This window comes from Hydra vulgaris, chromosome 03 (genome assembly GCF_038396675.1).
Source record: "Hydra vulgaris chromosome 03, alternate assembly HydraT2T_AEP".
In the NCBI taxonomy this organism is placed as follows: domain Eukaryota; kingdom Metazoa; phylum Cnidaria; class Hydrozoa; order Anthoathecata; family Hydridae; genus Hydra; species Hydra vulgaris.
In genome coordinates this window covers 64,042,147-64,063,109 of record NC_088922.1, presented here as the reverse complement: position 1 = coordinate 64,063,109, position 20,963 = coordinate 64,042,147, and the positions used below count along the sequence as shown (strand labels likewise).

The following is a 20,963-nucleotide window of genomic DNA, read 5'->3' as shown; positions in this document are numbered from 1 at the left end:
TCTAACTTGTGTTAACCCTTTTCTTATTACTGATTTTGTTCTGTAGCTCTATACCCAGTAAGCACAGGATGTTTTTAAAACGTTTTAATTCCGTTCAATTTTCGGTCGGACGTTTAAAGAACCAATACAAACGTTTTTTAAACGTTTTTTTTTTCAAACGTTTTTTAATGAAAATTTCAAACGTTTTTTAAGCGTTTTATTTTTAATTATTTACTGAATATCCAAGTAAGCATTTGAACGTTTTTAAAACTTTTTTTTTAATGTAAAAAAAAAATGTTTTTAAAATGTACAATATCTAAAAATGGGGATATCTAAAGAATTAAGCAAATGATGCACATGATGGCGCGAACTTCGTTTAGGCGAATTGATATTTTAACAGTTAAAATTATATGAATCAATATGGTATCTTTTGTTCGACCAACAGTATTATTTTAAACTGTTAAAATTAAATTTTTTATTATATTGGAGTATTTTTAGTTTAAACCTGTTTACCTAAATGCTGTTTAACACTAAAAGTTTCTTAAAATTTTGAAGCTTCTACTAGAAGCTTTAAAATTTAACTCGCCTCAACTAGAACTAGAAGTTCCAGTTCTAGAAATTTTAAGTTTTACTAGTTCCAGTCCTAGAACTAGTTTAACTTAAACTTAGAACTAGAAGTTCTAGTTCTAGTTTCTTATAAACTCGTTTTATATTTAAAAAAAAAACTTGTATTCTAGGTATTGTTGTAGTCATTATCATTATTATCAATTTTTTTTTTTTTAAATAGATATGTAAAAGATTATAATATTTGTTTGTATGTTTTTATATTGCTGTTATTATATTTTATTTGTTTTGGCAACTCTCCTTTGCAGTACTTTTTCTTTATTTAGTTTTTTTTATGTTAATTATTAAAAACTTATCAATTTTTTCTGTTTATTTTTAGCTAACTGGTTTCATTTAATCGTATACTTATATATTAATATTATATTAACATTATATTAAATATAATACTCAATATATTATTTATTGTGGTTATGGTACTGTCATTATCAGAGGCGTAGAAAGAATTTTTTGGTGTTCGAGATAGGTAACTTCCAGACATGGAGCAAACTCCAAACATTTATATGTTTATACTTATGTCAAATAATGAGGGTTTGCAAAAAATTGCGATGATTGGAGGCTGGGAACAAAAAAGCCCCAAAATTTTTGCCCCCCCTGCCTTAAACGTAAGAGCAACAAGTTGATGAAGTATTTTTTGTACTATTCTTAACTAGACTTACATTCATCGATAAATTTTAAGTTTCATAGTATTATCTAATAGCGTTTAAAAATTATTACCATATAAAATTTGCAACCCCCTCAAATTGAGGGGGGTTTAAACTTTATATAGTCATAATTTTTGAACGCTAAAATATTTTAAAATGAAATCTAAAATTTATCGATGAATATAAGTCTAGATAAGAATAATACAAAAATACTTCATCAACTTGTTGCTCTCACGTTTGGGGCAGGGGGGGCGAAAATTTTAGGGCTTTTTTGTTTCCAGCCTCCAATCATCGCAATTTTTTGCAAACCCTCATTATTTGACATAAGTATAAGCATATAAATGTTTGGAGTTTGCTCCATGTCTGGAAGTTACCTTTCTCCAAACCCAAAAAATTCTTTCTACGCCTCTGGTCATTATTATATTAATTTAAGATCTTTGTTATTTTTTTTGCAGTAATTGTTTTTATTTCATGATTGTCAGTATTTGTCAACTACTTGTAACTTTTAATATCTGTGTATTAATACTCAATTTTTGTTTTAAATAATATTTAATATTACATAATTATCTTATTTTTATTATTATTGTCCTGTTAATTTATTCTGGTTTTGTTATCATTATTAGTGTTAATAATATTTATGTCAATAAAGGGGCGTTTACTTAACATTAGTTTTTTAACTATCTGAAAATGACGGTGGATGTAATAACATTTTCCAAAATATATTGAGTGATTGATTAATACCTTCATTGAAAGTAGGTTGAGTTTGTAATTTAATTTGATAATCTAGAACAATTAAAAATTCTGTCTCGTGTCTTTAGTAAATAAGTTTAATTAATCATCAACTTGGTTACTAAAGTTAAATCTAATCAGCTAGTGGTAGACTATTTAACTTATGAACTTTAACTACATCATAAAAACTTTATTATGTTTGCTTTTATTATAGTTTATTTTAGAAAATTATGTCAATTATTTTAGAAAATTATGTCAATTATGTGTTGAAAATTATGTCAATTATGTGTGGAAAAGAATAAATAGACAAGTTTTATATTTTATTGCACAGAATGTTGATGAAGTTGAAAATAATGAAGATCATATTAACTTTGAAGACCCACACATATAAAAATCTGATACGGTATTAAGTGATACAGATAACTTTAATAAAAAATCTGATACGGTATTAAGTGATACTGATAACTTTGAAGGTGAAGTTTTTTCTTGTAATTCTGATGATACCAGAGGAAGTTATTCAGATATAAAGGATATTGACGAGACTGTTGAAGAGTTTGATCTCTGCAAAGAATTAGCGTCTTGTGTGGTTAAAAACCAATGGTCTCATTCTTCTGTTGATGAATTATTAACAATCTTACAAAAGTCAGGGTTGAATTTGCCGAATGATGTCCATACACTGATTAAAACACCAAGGAAAGTCTCTACCTATAAAAAGTGTGGTGGTGAGTATGTTTACTTTGGATTGCTTGATGGTATTTTGGAAGTATTCAACGGAACACCTGAAACCAAAATTACTAAGACTTTACGTCTATCTATTAATATAGATGGAATTCCTCTTTTTAAGTCATCCAGTACTCAGTTATGGCCAACCCTTTGTTCTTTTGATGGTCATGATATATTTACTGTTGCAATTTTTTGTGGATTAGGGAAGCCTGATTCTTTGGATGACTACTTGGATGACTTTATTAAGGAATACAGAGAATTAAACCAATATGGTATTTTTATAGATGATCAAAGGAGAGCTGTAGAAGTTTTATGTTTTATTTGTGACACTCCTGCTAGGTGTTTTTTAAAGCGTATTATCGGACATTGTGGATATAGCTCATGTAAAAGATGCATTATTAATGGATCTTATAATGGTCGGGTTGTTTTTAACGAGAATGATCTCTTTTCATCTAGAACTGAAACAGTTTTTAGAGATAATGGTTATGATTCTCATCAACAAGGCATCACCCCTTTGTTAACTATTGGTATACCATGCATAAAATCTTTTATTTTAGATTATATGCACTTGGTACGCTTAGGTGTTGTTCGGAGGATTCTTAACTATATGAAAAAGGTCCTTCTGTTAAGCTTTCTTATCTTCAAAGAACGGAAGTTTCAAATACTTTGGTTAAACTTAATGGATGTTTGCCCTCTCAATTTTCAAGACAACCAAGATCATTAAGCGAATTAGACAGGTGGAAAGCCTCTAAATTTTGACTATTTTTGCTTTACTTAGGACCTGTTGTGCTGCAAAATATTATTTCTGAAAATGCCTATATCCATTTTCTTTCGCTGGTTATTGCAATTAGTATTCTACTTGCTTTAGACGGAAAAAAACGAAATATATTTTTAGATTATGCAAGAGGTTTGCTAGTTTATTTTGAACAAAATAGCAAAATATTTTATGGTAATACTTTCACTGTTTATAATGTGCATAATCTCATACACATTTGTGATGATGTCGAGAATTTTAACTGTTCATTGAATGACATCTGATGCTTTCCGTTTGAAAATCATTTACAGCGCTTAAAGTGTTTTGTAAGACGTTCTAAGAATCCTAATAATCAAATTGCCAAGAGAGAATCAGAAGATGGATTTTGCTTTACAAAACTAGCTCATAAAACTTTATGCACCAAGGTTTCTGCTAACAAAAAAGACGTTGTGTTTTCATCTGAAAAATGGATTAATAGCTTTCATATTGCAAAAAATTACAAATGACATTTATAAGTGTGATGTTTTAAGTCAGTGCTATTTAGATAATGTGTTTGTGAACCATGTTGAGTCAAAAACATTTAATATTTTCCTGTTAAGAACAGTGAATGTCCAGAAAGGTCGAAGTAAACAAATAGGAGTTCATCAGAAAGTGTGTATGTTTACCAGAAGATATATATATATATATATATATATATATATATATATATATATATATATATATATATATTTGAAGGGTGCAAGGGAAAAACTATATATATATATATATATATATATATATATATATATATATATATATATATATATATATATATATATATATATATATATATATATATATATATATATATATATATATATATATATATATATATATATATATATATATATATATATATATATTTGAAGGGTGCAAGGGAAAAACAGGGAATGTCAATTTTTCGCAAACTGAGAAAACTAAAAATTAAGTTTTGAAGACTTCTGCTACCTGTCAGTGAAGCGTACAGTATTTTTTTTTGTTTGTTTGTCCGTAATCAGTATCCAGACAAGGTTTGAAAAAAGTTTTTAATGCATTGTTTAGATTTTAGAGAGCGTTATGTCACCCATGTCCAAAAATGACATTCCCTGTTTTTGCGTTGCACAAAATTTTCTTCTCTAATAAGACTAAAGTATTTAGTGGACACTCATAAATGACAAAGAGACTTAACCAAACATGCAACATTGTCAGAAATAACAAGTATGCTACATTTACAGTCTACAATTACAAAAAAACTGAACATAAAATAGAATAAAAAATTAAAACATAAATTAAAACATATTAAACTCATTTGACTACAGAAATATTTTTAAATCAAAATATAAAAGGAAAATACGAAATAAAATACAAGGAATAAACAGGCCTTGAAAACAGGCAGCAGCTATTCATAATTAATCTTCCTCTTCATTGTCTATGTCAGAGGCATCAATCTTATCATTGTTGGCGGTTAATTGTCCATGATGTGAAAGACTGCTATAGAAATCTTGTGCCTCCTGTGGGCAAAAACGCTTTATTTTCTGCAGGTCTTTGAACTTAGCGGCTGAAATAAGTAGAGGTAACCTGTTGGATGGTTGAAGGGCTGCCTGTAAACTTCTACTTTTACCAACAGGCTTTTACATGACAGCTGTGGTAAATAACCTATTCCAGCTTTCACGAAACTGCATCAGACGCGGGTGGTATTGTGACAAGATCAATTCACGCAGAGGTTGTGTCTTGACAGGACAAGATGCTAAGTAGAAGTTGGAAATGTGATTTTCCACATTCAGTAGCATAGTGTTGGTTACTGTGACAACCTTAAACGGGGATGGGTTTTTTCTTGTTTCCCTGAAATGCTGGTACCATTCCCCTGGTGTGTTCACTGGTAGTTTTTGATTGATGACAACCATGTCCCTGTCACACTCCATGAAGGAATGTCCGCGAATAGGAAAGGTTAGTTTCACATTGGTGAAACGTCTTTTGTGGTGAACCATGAAAGGCAGGAATCGTATGATGGTCCAGTTTTTGTTTTGACCAGGGCACGAATCACAGAACAGTTCCAGCTTTGTAACTTCACCAGGTAGCAGCTCTGTGAAAAAATAAAGTAGTATAGAAGCCACGTCATTAGAGCCTTTCCTCCCCACAGTTTCATCATAGGAGAAAAGATTGACGTCACCACTCCCTAAATTGTGTACATTAAAAGTATACGTTGATAATTGTCGCATGTAGTAAATATCATTCGTTGTTATATTAGGCATTGGTAGATTTTTCCAGAAGTCAAACGCAACTGCAGCAGAATCTGGAAGTATCTGGGCTTTCCGCAATGCTGTAGTTTTTCGGTCATAGAAAACTTTACCCTTCCTCAAATGTAGCTCATTTTCTGTTGTCAGTCGCCTCAACTCCTCTTCTGAGTGATCTTTGGCAACTTCTGTTTTAAAATGGTTGCAAGTCAAGCAAGTATCCTTGCGTGGATACCCAAATCAAATGTTGAACTTATCAACAAAGTTGCGCCTGTTTGTAACAGAAAAAATACATTATTAACTTTGTTGTTTATTTTGTTTGTTAAGATAAGAGTTTCACACCCACCAAACAGAATAAAGTTATAACTGAGGCAGAACAGGTGGCTGAGCAATAAAGAAAGAGCAGACAACCTAGCTTATGGTAGAATGAGACATAATTTTATATTTGTTTTGTATAAGGTTACAAAATTTTAACAGTCAACGAGCCACAAAATAAAAAGTTGACAAAGTATAAAAAATTCATTAAATCTTTATTTTACTTAATTATCCACTCTGAGAATAGCTTAAAAAAAAAATTCTAACAATTCTTTAAAAAATAATAATCTTAAGTTAAATTATATAGAAAGCCAGAAGAGGAAATTTTTTTTAAACTAACAGTACTACATAGAAATCAGATACCTGTAAGTTTCTCTTAAACATGCTTCCCCTGGATGAGCTGTCAGGTACATGCATGCATTTTGGTCAAATTCAGCTCCTCTGGGAGGTACAGTTTTTTTGTATCCTTCAAAGTATAGAGAGACTGTCGTCCTTGAAATGAACGTATGTGATTTATAATAGAGGTTACTTTCTCCTCAATGAAAGATTTCGGTCTGTTGTTGTGCTTGCCTCTCTTGTCAGTGGGTGATAAGCCTGTGAAATAGATTTCAGATATAAAGGTGTTATTCTACACTTCTAATAAAGAAATTACCGCTAATTTTGATGATTAAGCATAAAAACACAACTTAAAGATCTAGATTTACTCACCTGATGATGTCAATATTTTCTGAATTCTCTCAAATCTAGATTTTGTCACTCCAAATATTGACAAGAGTGCCTTGAAGCAAATCTGCGTTCTTGAGCATAAATCTCCATCAGGAATCAGCAAATGATACTGATATGAGTTACTGTGCAGGTCGGCCTCATTCTCCTCTTTTCTAGGTCGTCTTTGTTTCACCGTTTTTGGAATTATGGCTGCAGCTATCATGGCGTCCTGTTCGTCTTTTATACCCAGCCCATTAAACCTGGACAAAATTGTTTTGCATTTTCTTCTTTTCTTCCATTTATTGACCGTTTTTTGGTTTTTTAGTGACCTCAGGATGTGTGTATATATATATATATATATATATATATATATATATATATATATATATATATATATATATATATATATATATATATATATATATATATATATATATATATATATATATATATATATATATATATATATATATATATATATATATATATATATATATATATATATATATATACACATAAGTGATTTTAGCGCTTATAAAACACTTATGCTTTATAAGATTTTGCATAATTTAAATTAAATTACATCATTATATTTTTAAGGACAGTTTTGTTTTGCCTTTCTTATGTTGTTGTATTTTTTATTTATTAAAAATGTTCTATTTCAATATTTTTAAAGGCCAAATAAGATAAATATGCTCCCCCCTGCCTACCACCCTGTATACAGATAAGTAAATAAGCATATACATTTGTTTATGTTTAACACCAATGGTCCCATGTGTGGTTTGATGGGGTTTTCATGAACCCATTTTCTTTTTTAAATGATGAAATGTTAGCAAATATTTTACAAAGGTGTTACCTAGGTTGGTACTTTTGATACTTATGTGGTAAGTTTACGGTTTGGACATTTAATTAATCTCTTAGCTTCAAAAGTATTTATACAAGGACACCATCTTACATTTTAAGTAGTTAAATTTATATTTAAGTTTTAGGTAGTGAAAACTATTTTTATGAAAATATGAAAACTATTTTTATGAAAAACCAGAATTGGAAGTAACATTTTTACTTTAGATGATGAGGAATTATGTCACACATATGCCTATACTGACACGGAGACATCAGCATCAGAGTTGGTATTTGACAAGGTGACTCCTGCTTCAAAATCTAAACCAGGTTGAAATTTATAGTACAATTATAGTCATACTTAATTTTGTTTAGAAATGTGAAAACACACATTGATCAAATTTTTCCTGAATTTTTTTTTTTTATAATCTTTAAATGGTCTTGTTGAAGTTTTTTTGGGTAAAAAACCAGTTAAGAGTTTTTTTTCTTATTAAACTTTCCAGCCACACTGCCCAAACATTCGCCCAAATATTCGCTTGAATTGAACAAAAAGGAACAACATTCTCAGAGTTTTTCTTCTTTGACTCTAAAAAGAAAAGTTAATCATGGCAGTGGTTGTGATGAAGAAAATAATAGAGGCGAAATGTCTCAAAAGAATAAATATGATGGTTTGTCTCGAGACAGTAGGTGTTTTAATTTAAAATTTCATTTTAAGATTTTAACTTTTTACTAAGCTTTACTAAGATTCAGGTAATATTATTGGATGAAATTAGTACTATATTAATGAAGCCTATTTAACTTATAAAATTGTTATTCTGTGAAAAATCTAAAAAATGTTAAACTTTTTGTGAGCAAGCTACTTTAGGCTACACTAGAAAACAAGTTTTATTTTCAAAAAAACTTTGCTGCCAAAAATATTGAAACATTCTCAATGCTTTTCTCCTGTAGGTCAAAAAATAATAAATGAAGATGATAGAAATTGTGATGAGGTACATTTTAAGACACAGCAATCTTTGTCATCTCCTTTGAACAAAAGAAATAAATATGATGGTTTTCCATTATCTCATGCAAGTAAGTCTTTAATTAAAAACAATAATGTTATGTTTGTTGTTAAATGCAATCGTGAGTTCACATTTGTCTTCCCAATATGTTATTTCATTGGAGCCACAAGGCAAGTTAAAATGAATTTAATAATCAACTGCATGAAATTCAGTATAACATAGTTTTTTAAAACTTTGAAACAGTCTTACTTGTCTAACCCTTAATATGAAAAAATTTAATATACACTAAAATACTTAATTGTGGCAATACTAATAATTAGTGTTGCCACAATAAAGTATTTTACTGTCTATTAGTTACTGTCTATTACTTACTGTCTATTAATGTCTATTAGTTATTCTCAGTTTTAGGGTTAGACAAGTTAGATTGTTAATTTTTTTAATTAGCATATTTTTCAAATTTACTTATTTACCTAGTTCTGAACTGACATGTAACGTAAAATTTAATTAACATAAATTTTAGACTTTCAATATTGTGTGTTGCATCTTTTAACTGATATAAAAACTAATGGATGCGGAAAACGTAATATAAAAGAGAAAGAAGAACAAATAATAACTGAAATGGACAATCTAATTGAGTTCAATAAGTTTGATTCAACTCTTGATAATGTTTCTTCTTGGAACTCTGTAGTATGTTTTTAGTTACTAAATAATGATTGATTATTTTCAAACTATATTCTTAACAAAATATAATTCTTGTTAATATATATTTCCGTTAATTTCTTTCTATCAGAAACAAAGACTTCAAAATATTGGCGGTAAGAGCTGTCAGAAGCTTGTGATAGCTATGATGAAGAGGTTGGTAACTTAAAACTGCACTAAAATTCCCAAAAATCCTCTGCTAAAGTTTATATTGGTATTACTCCCATTACACATATATCTATCCATGACCAGTGATGAACCCAGAGTTTATTTGATAGTCCCTGATTGTACTTGTGGGATTGAATAGCCCCTGATTGTACTCATGGGTAATTTTTTAATGGATTAAGATTAAATAAAGAATATTTTATATAATAATAAGTAATATATAAATTGTACGAAATTAACATGTTTATTAACAATTTGTGAATTTGAATTTGTAATTTTTTTGTAAAAATAAAAACTTGTATTTAATTTGTAATAAAATAACATGTAAATAACTTTTTTATCTTACTTATTTTTTTAATCAACAGATCATAATATTTTTAGTTTTATGACAAATTCGCTAATGGCCAAATTTAATATGGCAGGTGGAAAAGGCAAGAGATCGTTTCGTCAAACCAATATGTACAAGTTAATGAAAAGTACGTTTATATATATTCCTTTTACTGAATACTTTTTACTGTTCAGATTGCCTGAAAAAAATTAATATATGATTAATTCTTTTATTTTGTGCATCAATGGCTGATGAATCTTATACAGAGTCGGGCGTCGATGCGATAATTGCCGATTCTATGAAACGGGCACCATTTACACATGTTAAAGTGCCTAAAATCCACCAGAGATTATTTTTACGCAATTAACATGTTTATTAACAATTTGTAAACTTTAATTTGTAGGAAAATAACATCTTAGATCTTTTTTATTTTTCTTATTTCTTTAATAAACAGTTTCTTTCAAACAATCCAATAAACAAACCTATGTGTTTGAAAATCTTTCCTGAAAAAGAAAGTCTTTTAAACGTTTAAAATTCGTTTTTTAAACGTTTAATTTTAGGTTTTTTAAGAACATTTTTTAAACTTTTTTTTTTTAACGTTTTTTAGGTATTGCCGTTCCGAACGTTTAAAATATGTTTTATTTATTAGTTGAAAAAGCGTTTTAAAAACGTTCATGTGCTTACTGGGTATATATCATATTCGTCCTGGTACTGAAAACTGTTGTTATAATTTTTAATTAATTTTCTGCTCACTCCCAACGTAATTAGTGTTTGTGTATTTAAAGTTTACAACTTAATTAGTGTTTGAACAAAGGATTGCAGCCTTGTTGGAGTTCAACTTTTTGAAATAAAAACTTCGACAATAAAAATGAATAATTTAATTTTAAATAATAATAATTAAATAAATTTAATTAATAAAAGTTTAATAACAACCTTGTATTCGACATGTATTCTTTGCTGATAACCGCATAGCATATATGTCATTTGAATGTATTGTTATTGAAAACTGTTGTTATAATATTAAACCAATTTTCTGCTAACTCTCAACGTAATTAAAGTTTGAACTAAGGATTGCAGCCTTGTTGGAGTTCAATTTAAAAAAAAATACCAAAAACATTTAGACAAGAAAATGAATAATAACAACTTTGTGTTCGACATATATGCTTTGCTTATAACCGCCTTGAACTAAATAGAATGTAACACGAGCATCTTTAATTAAACACAGCGTTTTTTATTAAATATCAATTTTTAATAAAGATTAAATTCGTCAGTAAAAATTGTTATTTTTGCAACACCTTTTATTTATTTTTGTAATTTAATATTTCAAAGTATAAAACTCAATGTATAGTTAATTCCCTTTATTTAAAAGGTTATCCCTTCACAAATACTCTGCCACTATTAGTTGCCAACTTGCATTCCACTCTTAGATGCTGTTTTATCTAACTGTCTAATTTTCAGAATCAGCATAGTCGAATTGACCAGAGAAGTTGATAATTTAAATTTTGAATTTTTTTTCCAAGTATGTACCACTTTAAAAGAATACTTAGGGTTGGCATAATTCTGTATTATTTTTAAGAAAATTTGGTTTAATAACATTAACTGACTGTTTCAAATAGTGTTCATTTTTTACAAGATTTTAATATAATGCAAGAGACTATGTTGAACATATTTAAAACTTTTATTTTTTCTCTTAAAAATTAAAGAAGTCATACTATAACTAATAAATCTTAAAAGAATTCCATTTCTTGTATTTCTCAGCCTAACTAAGAAATTGTACAAAAAAAAAACTTTACAAAGAAATCGTACAAAAAAATAACTTTACTAAGAAATCGTACAAAAAAAAAACTTATTTATTATTATAATTCATTACATAATTTATCATATTTACAATACTTTAGAAAAATACTTATCTTAAAAATTTAACTTTAAACTACATCAACTACGGTTCGGAGACTAAGTTGGCTCTCTTTCCTAATTGGTTAAGGGCTACGATATACTTCGGCATTTCTTCGTTTGTTTGAAATTTTTTTCGAAAAACCAAACATGCTATTCTTAATGGAGCCGTACCAAAATGCGCAATAAATTGGCCAGAAATTCTACCAAAACCGGGTAAAGAGACGTCCTTTACGTTAGCATAGCAACTGCATAAAACGCCATCTACAATAATGTTTCCGCTCGCAGTTAAAGGAGCGTAAAACCCAACTAAAAACAAAACTTAGAAAAATTGATTGACTGAATCAAGTTAAAAAGTATTAAAAATTTAAACTATTATGTTTTTTTTATAAAAAGAATCAAAAATTAATTATAAGAAAATTTCGAAAAATCGCGATTTTGGTTGATCCACCAACCACGATATTGGTTGGTTCATCAACCAAAATATTGATTGGCCCATCAATCGCGATACCAGTTAGAATTGAACTCTCTCAACACAACAAATTTTTTTTTTAAATATTTTATTGCAAAGTATTTTATTATCGGGGTCGTCCATAAAGTACGTACGCTTTTTTTTTTATCCAACCTCCCCTCCCCCACGCATTTTGCAATACGCTTTTTTGAGTATTTCCACCTCCTAAAAGTACCTACGCTTTTAACCTATTTATCTAATATTTTATGGTATTTTTTTAATTTAGTGTCTCCTTTCTTTTATAATCGACCCACTGCCCTCCCATCTCATATACACCATATGCAGACCCCCTTTTCCCTCTGAGCGCACGTACTCTATAGACGATCCCATACGGATTTTGAATATCACCTGGAAATTTTCCAAAAAAAAAAAAGGAAAAAAGAATGACTGTGTAGAACTAGTAACAATAAACACTCTCGTTTTATATATAACCATATAGAGCATTTGTAAATTTTGGATTTTCGAAAATCTAAAATGAGGTGCAATTAAATACATTATTGTAAATGTTACATTGTAAATACAACCATGTATTTAATCAAATAAATGATTAAGTACATTAGGCCGGGTGAATAAAAATGAGCAATTGCTTTTATTCAGTAATTGGTCAGCTTTACGTGAATAAAAGCTTAATCAAAATTGCTAAAGTTTTTATTTACGTAAAGCTGACCAATTACTGAGTAAAAGCAATTGCTCATTTTTATTCACCCGGTCTATCATCGATATTTTTAATACTTTTTTCTACCAATAAAAATGCTACGTAAATGTAAATTTAAAATACGTTCAAACAATACAATATAATATTATTCATCTGAAAAGCTATATTTTTATAATCTAGCATTTCAAAAATGTAAAAATAAATTTTATCAAACCCAAACACAACCTTGATCAAAATCAATCGTTTGTGTCAAAAGAATTTTTTTTACATTTGTGTATGATCTCAAAAGACCTTTTCACAGTTCCAACATAAAATTTATGCGCGTGCAAAAATAGAAATAAAAACGTACTCTCGAATCCTTAATACAAGGGATAGGGTGCAGTGGGTGGGTGGGAATTTTAAGTCCAGAACTAATAAAAAAAGGAGGAGGGGTGGGGTGGGGGTGGGATTTTTTTCATGTTACAATATAAGTATTTTTTATAAAAAACTTCAGTTTATAAATCCAAACTAATAATTTTACAAAACACGCATAAAACTATTTAAATCTAGCGTGACTTGCGGTCAAATGCGCATTTTCTAGCAGCTGTTTTATAATAATTTCAATAGGATTTAATATGTTGATATAAGTTTTATACTTTGGTGAGAAATAAATTAAAAGGTCATTTTCGAATAAATCGAGATTTACTTGGTCGGTGATTTTTAAAACCTGTTTACACTGAAAAATTTTGTTTTTAGCAGTTACTGAAATAACTATATTCTAATTTTCAAGGCCAATTTTCACAGAGGTTTTTTGTTTTTTATAACAAGTAAAAATTAATTAACAGGGGGGTCTAAATAAGATTGGGATGGGTGGGAAAATTTTACAAATATTATTAAACTTCCCGCCCCCCCCCCCCTCTTTTATTAGTAACTCGAGAGAACAAACATTTTAACGGTTTCAAGTCATAGAGGTTTATAATGGAAAACAATGTAAATACTGAACCTATACCATATAGAAGTTTCAAGAAATCGAAAACATGCGCAGTCATTGATTATAAAAATAACGAACTCAATATAGAAATTTGGAAAGATGATTTGTGTATGATACACAATGTTAAACGAAGCTCTAACTTGTGAAACTGCAAATTACCATATGAGTAAGCATTTATTATCCATTATCAACACAAACACAGATATATAACAATATATAAACAATCACAGCTCAGAAAAAAATGGAGAAAACTATTTAACCGTTAAATTCCTACATTATCGCACCGCAGCAAATTATTTACCATAAAAAATAAAATGAGAGTAGGTTCAGACTAGGGTTGTTCGCCGATAAACAAAACTTACGAAAACTTCGCATTTTTATCTTCCGTGATTAAAATTGCTATTACGGAAGTTGTACATGCGCAAATTCACCTTCCGTAACGCATTATACAAAAAAAATTAATAATAATAATTCCGTAGTAACGCTTTACGAAAAGAAACTTGCGAAAAAATCATTTCGAAAGAATACTTCCAAAACAGTTCTATCCGGAATGAGCATTTCGGAATGTGAATTTACGGAAAACTTACGGAATGTGAACCTACGGAAAAGACTCGAAAGCATTCGTTAAACTGTTTAAAAAAAAAAACAAGTAAAATAAAAACAAATTTTTAAAACCCTTTATATGTAATTTAAACACAAATTTTGCAATAAATTTTTTCTGATATTAGTATTTCATTTTCTTTACATTTGGCTGTATGCGTGTGTAAAAAGACAAAAAATATTCAAGATAAGGCGGGTCTCGAACCTCCGTACATTCCGTTTTCGAAGTCAACGCCCTATCCAAATGCTTATTTTGGATAACACGTTGAAACACGCATACAAATTAGAAAACAATTGATTTACTTATTTTAAAAATTATTATTTTTTTCCATATAAAAAGTAAACATAATTAAAATTAACTAAATTAATTGACTTACTACAAAACTAATTATTGAATATTGCATTGTAATCAAGCAAGAGTATGTATATAAAATTTGAAGAAAATCTATCATCAGAAAGTGGCTCAAAAATTAATTGCAAGATTTGATGCTCACAGACAAACAGAGACGAGGAGTTAATAAAAGCATTGGGAAAAAATGTTATTATCTAAATAAGAATATTAATTGATTCTTCAATAATTTATAAATATATATCTGGTATACATATACATATACATATGTATATATATATATATATATATATATATATATATATGTATATATATATATATATATATATATATATATATATATATATATATATATATATATATATATATATATATAGATATATATAGAATTTTCCTCCTTCTGCCCCCTTTCGTTACACCAGTGTTTATAGATATTTATATATTTCAAGTACTTTTGGTTGATTGTTACTTTTGGCTTTGCAGAAATGGAGATTTACTATTTATACTCTCATATGTAAAAATCCAGTAAAATATTTGGTTCCATTACAAAGTTTAATTTAAATTCACGTGTTGTTTGGCTGTTTACAGTTCTTACTGAATCTCGCAATTAATTTAACACTACCTTTCAGACTAGCAACAGCCCTGAAACTTTCAGCGCTTGTATAGTCCTGGTGAGCTTCTATGTTAAAGATATGTTTTGTTTCTTCTATGTTGAAGATATGTTTGAAACTTTACCGCTTTTTTGGTACAAAATCTTGCAGTTAATTATTTACTACCCTTCAAAATAGGTTGAGCTTTAGAACTTTCAGCAGTTGTATAGTCCCAATAACGTTGGGATGAAACAAAGACATTGTTTCCCGATTACGCAATTGCATTCGTATGTTAACGTTGTTCAAGCTATCTTCATTATTTAGTTCTTATTCATAAAATGACATTTTAAAAAGTATATTTTATGAAAGTCTTGATTTACTTATAAAAGTTTACAACTGAAACTTATTATTATCAGTAATTATACGTATTTGATTCATAAAACGTAATTAAACATATTTATTATGCCGCGTTTCGTAAGTTTTTTTTCCGTTAAGAACTGTTTCGTAAGTTGCGGTGCGAAATAGTTTCGTTTCGAAAGAAATGTGGCTTTTTATCATTGATTCAAAAAAGAAAACCTTAAATTGTTATTATGATACAATACTGAAAATAAAATTTTATTATAAACATTTTGGTATATAAAAATTTTCTTTTTTTAAAATTATATCCGTTTGGCCAACAAACTTTCTTTATAAACTTCAAAACGTAGTTTAGCAAAAGAGCTCGTTTCGCAAGTGCAACTTCCGTAAGCGCTACTTTCTTATGTAGCAAAAAGTTTTATTTCGTAATTTAACTTGCAAAAGGCTCCATTTCGTAAGTAGCATTTGCGAAATGAACATCGCCGATTTTTTTTATTTTGCAAAATTCGGTATGAAAAAAACAACATTCCTTAATCTCAATATTCTCCCAAAAAATTTTTATTTTTTTGGAATTGTACAAAATCTTCCGGTTAACAACCCTAGTTCAGACGCTTTTCCTGACAGAGCACTATTGTTTGAAAATCGATATCCTTCGTTGAACTTAGGCTACAATGCTCAACAACTTATATTATTAAATTTAAATAATAAAACTTTTTCAAACAATGATCCATCAATTGAATTTAATGTTAAGCGTTGTTTTATAATAGAGTATCAAGAATTAAAAAAGGAAATCGATAACTTAAAAAAAGAACTTCAGCATGAAATTAAAAAAAAATAAAATTTATAAGAAAAATTAACTTCAACCAAATCAGTTATTTCTATGAAACCAGACAATTTTAAATATAAACATAATGCAAAGAAATCGTGTTATTGCAATTACCTCGTATACAAACATTTATTAAAAAAATGATAGTTCCGACTTTTATACCGGCCTTACCTCTGTCAGTGTGTTTCATGAGTTTCATAGTGCAAAATCACCATTAATTAAAAAAGATGGAGTGATGTTAAAAAAACATCTGCTGTTTTATGAAAATTTAAATAAAAAACATAACTATTTGAACCAAAAAAAAAGTTATGCAGCAAAGATGAGCTTTTAATGATGCGAATGAAGGATGGATTCACTGATAACTGATCTTGTTGGTAGGTTTAATATATCTTTAGGATATATATACGTATATATATTTATATCTATATACATATATATATATATATATATATATATATATATATATATATATATATATATATATATATATATATAAACAGAATAAAACAATTAACTGTTTTTTTTACATTAATTGCATCAACCTTGCATAAATTCATTTTCTCTAAATCGTCCATGCTTGTTGTCCATATTCCATCGCCTATTTTTATTTGGTCTGCATGTTTTACATTATAACGATCAGTATAAACAAGATGTTTTGGTGAAAGAGTGACAGAACTTCCGTTTTTGCAACTTATTTTGAGAAAATTCATTTTTTTGGTCTCATTTTTGTGTGCGAACATGTACACTGTGGAGTATATAAATTTCTTAGTTTTAGTTTCAAATGATAAAACTTTATCGCCAACATTTAATTCCTTTAATAACTTGGTTTCAGGGTAAACTTTCATAACAATTGTTTTTCCATTTCCAGAAAAACAACTGATGGTGTCAGGTTCTGCATCATTTGCAGCAGCATCACGGGTCTGAGGTGCTTCAGGACTATTATTTGTATTTTTTTTAATAAAAGGGCTACTTGTTTTTGAAATACCAAGCAAATGCTCAAAAGCAGTTCGGCAAGTTTTACCTTTTTCTTTGTCTATAGAAGAAACAAAATCTGCAATAGGTTGAAGTTCCAAGTTTGTTTTTAAAACAGAAGGTTTTAAAGTTAAAGAAGCTTTCCAAGATTTAAATGCGTTGGAGGAGTCAATTGTTTCAATGTTCTTCAAATTTGAAATTTGCGGTGTTGACACACCTCCAATCCAATTGAGTGCTATATCTGTTAAAGCTAGATTAAATTCAAAAATATCACCACAGTCTTGACTTTTTTGTAAGCCGTGTTTCAGTATCTTTAGGCCATATTTTAGTTGATCTTTACTCGCTTCTTCATCAATCTGGTTTGAATGAGTTTTTTTTAATTCAACACTCCCTCCTAAATATGCTGACATCACAATGTAATACCCCCATTTCTCAAAAAAGTTTCTAAAAAATTCTGTAACATTTGAATCGCTAGCTGCATAACAGGACGGAAAATCATTAGTTACAACAGCTTCCACAAAAGAATTGGATAATTTGAGTTTACTGGCATCAGGAATGCACAATTTGTGAGTTCTAATTTCATGAAGATATGACCACATTGATTTAATAGACAAACCATTTAAATTATTTTTCTTGCTTAAAAGAAATTTGGCTTCTACTTTATCACCTAATCCAATTGCATTCAGTCGTTGTGTTGTAAAAGATTCTGAATCTGGTTTCCAAAAATGTGAAGTCTCGCTTTGATCACAAGTGATCACAAAACCTTTGTTAATATTAAACTGTTGGTGGTTTTCTTGTTGATTTTTTTCTGATTCTTCTAATTCAAAGATACTGGTCTCTTTTATTTTATCATCAAAGACATCATAACCTTTTCCAACAAATATTTTGCCCAAAATTTCTGCATCACCAGAATAAGATTCTGACTGTAAAGTAATTATATTTTAGCTAAGTAATTTTAGAAATTTAATTGTTAAAAAAGCAGAATTTAATTTTCAAAATATAAGCCCTACCTACACATATTTTAAAAAACAATTCCATAAGTTATTGTATATATTAGTTATATAAGTTATTGCATATTAGTGAATATATATATATATATATATATATATATATATATATATATATATATATATATATATATATATATATATATATATATATATATATCGTATATATAGTTATTGTATTGCCTTGAGTATTCTATGAGTTATTTTTTGTATTTTATAAGTATTAAAAAACTCATGGCTTACAAGCAAGACAATCTAGTTAAAAAAGTTTACATAGTTTTTATATTTATTTTAAATACTTTATTTACAATACTTAGTTTTATTTTGACTAAAGAAACATTTACGCAAAAGCAATAAAGTGGCCATTAATTAATAGTTAATTAAGCAATAAAAAAAAAAGTGACCATTAAGTAAATATATATATCTAATACATATTCACCCAGGTCACTGACTCTCTGATAGTGCAACGCTGACGTAATGCTTACGTATTAATCATGCGGAAGTTATTTTATTTTAAAGTGCGTAAATTGCTTAAAAAAATCATGCGTCAAACAAATTCATTTTATTTAAATTTTATTAACTTATAGAGTTACAATATTGTGTGGTGTAGTGGTTAATAAATTTGTTCATGGTGCCTGCGCTCCGAGTTTAATTTCTAATGGAGTCTATTTTTGTTTTTTTTAGAATATTTTTTTATTAATTAACTAATTGATGTTTATATATTAATAATAATATTTATATAATAAAAGACATGGCGGTTAATAAATAGTTAAGTAATTCAGTTAATAAAAAACATAAATGTGCGTAACATGTCTTGCTTTTAAAGAGATACCTTATCGCTAATGCTCTTACTCTCGAGTCTTTAATACAAGGGAGGGAGGTGGAGGGGGAATAAAAGGAGGGGGAGGTGGGAGTTTTAGTCTAGATCTAATAAACAGTTGGGCAGGGGGAGGGGGTTTTAATAAAGGGGGAGTGGGAATTTTTTTATGATACAATATAAGTATTTTTTATAAAAAAATTTAGCTTATAAATTCGAACTAATATTTTTTACAAAATATGTTAAAAACTGTTTATATCTAGCGTGGCTTGCGGTCAAATGCGCATTTTCGAACAGCTGTTTTAGCATAATTTCAATGGGATTTAATATGCTGAATCGAGATTTACCAGGTCAACGATTTTTAAAGCCAGTTTACACTGAAAATTTTTGTTTTATTGATGACTGAAAGAATTATTTTCAAATTTTTAAGACAGATTTTCACTGACTTTTTTTTTTTAGTTTTAAGATGCCGACAACAATTTAAAATTATTAAACAGGGAAGAAAGAAGGAGGAAGGAGGGGGGGGGGGGGAGGGAGGGGAGGGAGGGGAAAGGTAGGGAGATATGTGAATTTGTCTTCATAAGCTTGGGGAGGGTGGAAAAATTTTTCAAAAATAAATGAATGCCACCCCCCGCCCCTTTTAGTAGGCACTCGAGAATAATATAATTTATAAAGAAATCCTTTAATAAAATTTTTTTAACATAGAACTTTTTATTTTAACATTTTTTTTAAGTCATTTAAATTTTTAATTTTAATTCTTTTTCTCTTATAAACACTCATTACAGGTAAAAGGACCTCAGAATGCAGTGGGACCTCAGAATGCAGTGGGACCTCAGAATGTCAGGTTTGAATTAAACCAACATAGAACTCGATTTTTTTAATCAAATTCTAAAAGCGTTGTATAATCTGATCAAAGAAAATAATGTTAAGTCATAAACAAAAAAATATTACGAATTACGAAGACGTTCAAAATAGTCTATAAGCAATAAACTAATTTTTTTTAAATAATTTTAAATATTTCAATCCCTTCTGAAATTAAGTTTGCAGAACCTTATCAGAAATGTTGCCTTAAGACTCCAAAAACAGTGCTAAAAAGATGCGTGCGCAGAATAAATCCAATTTTTTTAAAATCGCTTTTTTAAATACCTAGCATTTTGAGGTGCTGCACCTAACATTGTGAGGTACCAAATCAAAAACTATATAACAAACTTAAGTTATTACTTTTTATCATTTTTTTTTTATAACATTAACCAACTTAAAAAAAATGTGATATACAAAACATATAAATAGAAGATCCAGGAAAAGTTTAATTAAAAAAGAGGCGAATACAGAACGCTAGGTTGTATTCTAGATAAAATCAGTTTTAGGAACGAAGTTTTCAATGTTATCTTCATCAGACTCAAACTGAAGGCATTTTTTGGGTCCTATTTCACAAAAGGGTTTGATCATATTTGGTTTTAAGCCTGTTTTACCTCTGCATGATGCATACTACTTGTAGATTTCAAAACATTATGGCAACACGAGCATTCTCGAAGTTTATTTGCTGTGCAAACATTCTTTCCATATGAACACTCTTCCTTACATTTATAGAATGCCTCAATTTGTTGTTGTAGCTTGGATTTTCTTTCTTTATTTGCTTTCTCCTTTTTGGCTTTGTCTTC

The 20,963-nt window shown here is 28.6% G+C and overlaps 1 protein-coding gene across 5 annotated transcripts in view; it reads right to left on the bottom strand.

The window, feature by feature from the left end:
* Positions 1 to 11,482: 11,482 nt before the first annotated feature.
* LOC105846404 (uncharacterized) overlaps positions 11,483 to 20,963 on the bottom strand; it is an 89,429-nt gene continuing 79,948 nt past the window's right edge. For all 5 annotated transcript variants that reach the window (XM_065793978.1, XM_065793976.1, XM_065793975.1 and 2 more), the window contains 2 exons: positions 17,022 to 18,401; positions 11,483 to 11,957 (listed from right to left, as the gene is read on the bottom strand). In XM_065793978.1, coding sequence (XP_065650050.1) covers positions 11,937 to 11,957; positions 17,022 to 18,401 — 1,401 coding nt within the window. In that variant the 3' untranslated portion in view covers positions 11,483 to 11,936. The remainder of the gene's footprint in view (positions 11,958 to 17,021; positions 18,402 to 20,963) is intronic.